This window comes from Lolium rigidum, chromosome 2, assembly GCF_022539505.1.
Source record: "Lolium rigidum isolate FL_2022 chromosome 2, APGP_CSIRO_Lrig_0.1, whole genome shotgun sequence".
Lineage (NCBI taxonomy): Eukaryota > Viridiplantae > Streptophyta > Magnoliopsida > Poales > Poaceae > Lolium > Lolium rigidum.
Window position 1 is genome coordinate 70419651 of NC_061509.1, and position 1826 is coordinate 70421476.

At 47.6% G+C, this 1826-nt stretch overlaps 1 protein-coding gene across 1 annotated transcript; it reads right to left on the reverse strand.

Annotated features, from left to right (window-relative positions):
• Positions 1-678: 678 nt before the first annotated feature.
• Positions 679-1402, reverse strand: LOC124686673. Its single transcript, XM_047220575.1, has one exon. The coding sequence runs from the start codon at positions 1349-1351 to the stop codon at positions 743-745; it is 609 nt and encodes a 202-aa protein (XP_047076531.1). The 5' UTR covers positions 1352-1402; the 3' UTR covers positions 679-742.
• Positions 1403-1826: the final 424 nt, after the last annotated feature.

Genomic DNA, 1826 nt, shown 5'->3' on the forward strand with positions numbered 1-1826 from the left:
ACGCTCTTCCCACTCCTATGTTTTTCGTACTTATGAATCAAATGAGTCATTAGACACGAGTTTTTTCCCTCTTTATTTTCACTTCTATTTAGAGTGCTTGTTTTTGGTAGCCTCCACGGTTGAGTTGCTTACTTGTATATGCAGTAAAGTGCATCCTTGTAATTGCATTGTGAGTTTACGCCAACAAAAACATGAGGATACTTTGTTCCCATATTTTCAGGAAAAATTTAGATTTGCCATCAATAGTTTTTCTATCTCGAGAGACAGGATAATATACAAAATAGATTAACAACTCAAGAAACAGTTTTTTTCATTCCGGTTATTTTGTACCTACTGCATCATACACACCCTAGGAGGTATTTACAACCTATTTCCCGGAATTCATTTTTCATGTCTACTAAATCTACTAAAACCAATTAAATATGTAGGCTTATTAACCTCATATAAAAGGGTGTGCCTATGTCTCAGTTGACTGAGATTTTCTTAAGTCTCAGTCAACTCAGAAAAGTGCAACTACAGTTCAAAGAAAAGTGCAACTCGGTTCAGTTGCACATTTCTGTCAGAAAAGTGCAATTGCACTTTTTTAACAGAAAAGTGCAACTCAAAGCACATTTTTGTAAGTGACTTAGACTTAAGAAAATTTCAGTTGACTGAGACATAGCAAAACCGCATATAAAATGGTTCAGAAAAGGACCCAAAAAATGAACAATGCTATCTAGCTATCTCTCGTGCAGGGATGCTTTCACTCAGCCATCTCCTGAATGATGCTCAGAGCCCGCTTCAGCCGCGACCGTGCGGCGAGCTTCTCGTCGCTCTTCTTCGCGGGACGTATCGACAGCACCAACTCCCCGAGCGTCCGCTCGTTAACCTTCTGGTTGAACAGGACGTCTTCGCCGGCTTCCAGCTCACCCTCTTGCATCGGCACGACGCGCACCTTCTGATTCTTGCGGCCACGCCGTTGCGGCCTCTTGGTCGCCAGCGCCGCGCTCGCGCGCACAGCCAGCGAGGCCATGTCCGCGCTCGCGCGCACAGCCAGCGAGGCCATGTCCGCGCTCGACAGTGGTCGTCCGAGCACCGCCGCTGGGAGCAGGAAGTATATTTGCCCCGGCTGGAGCAGCTCGCCGGCGGCAAGCGCCGGTGGGGGCTCGTCGAAGTAGAGGTCATCGGAGTTGCACACGAAGAAAGAGGAGGCGGCGTCGCCGCCGAGAACGTCGGAGACGGCGACCTGGGGGCTGGCCGGGAGCTCCTTCAGCGAGCCGTCGGCGGCGATGACCCTGACCGGCGCCGGCTGTTGCGCCTGCTGCGAGAGGCTGCTTCGGTGGTTGAAACAGCTGGAAAGCTTGGCTCCCATGGAATCTTTGCTTTTGTATACTGTGAGTGGAAGTGTTGATGTTCTTTTCAGTTCGTTGGAACTTTGATGTGGAGATTAAAGGGATGGTGGTGTATATATAGAGGTAGGTGGTGAGAATCTGAGAATCAGAAAAGAGACAAACAAAAAGGAGGCATGACTTATCACTTCAAACCCTCGCTTCTTATCCAATTGTGTGAATGCACACGCAAATAGATCAGATGTGCCGAAGGAATTTCAAGTATGTTGATTGAGTACTTGTGAGCAGAGAAATATATATTCCATGGGGTATGGACATCGGACATTCCGTTTGTAAAATCTCGTAATGAGCAACTAGAGCCAACAAACAACAAAACCTCCTCGCTAATGGGGGGCCTTTGACATGCGTTCGAAGTTGTAGTAAGGTCTCTAAAGCTAGAGATTGGTCAACCGGTGGCGATGCGTGACAAAACCATTCATCCACCACGTTGGTGGTGAT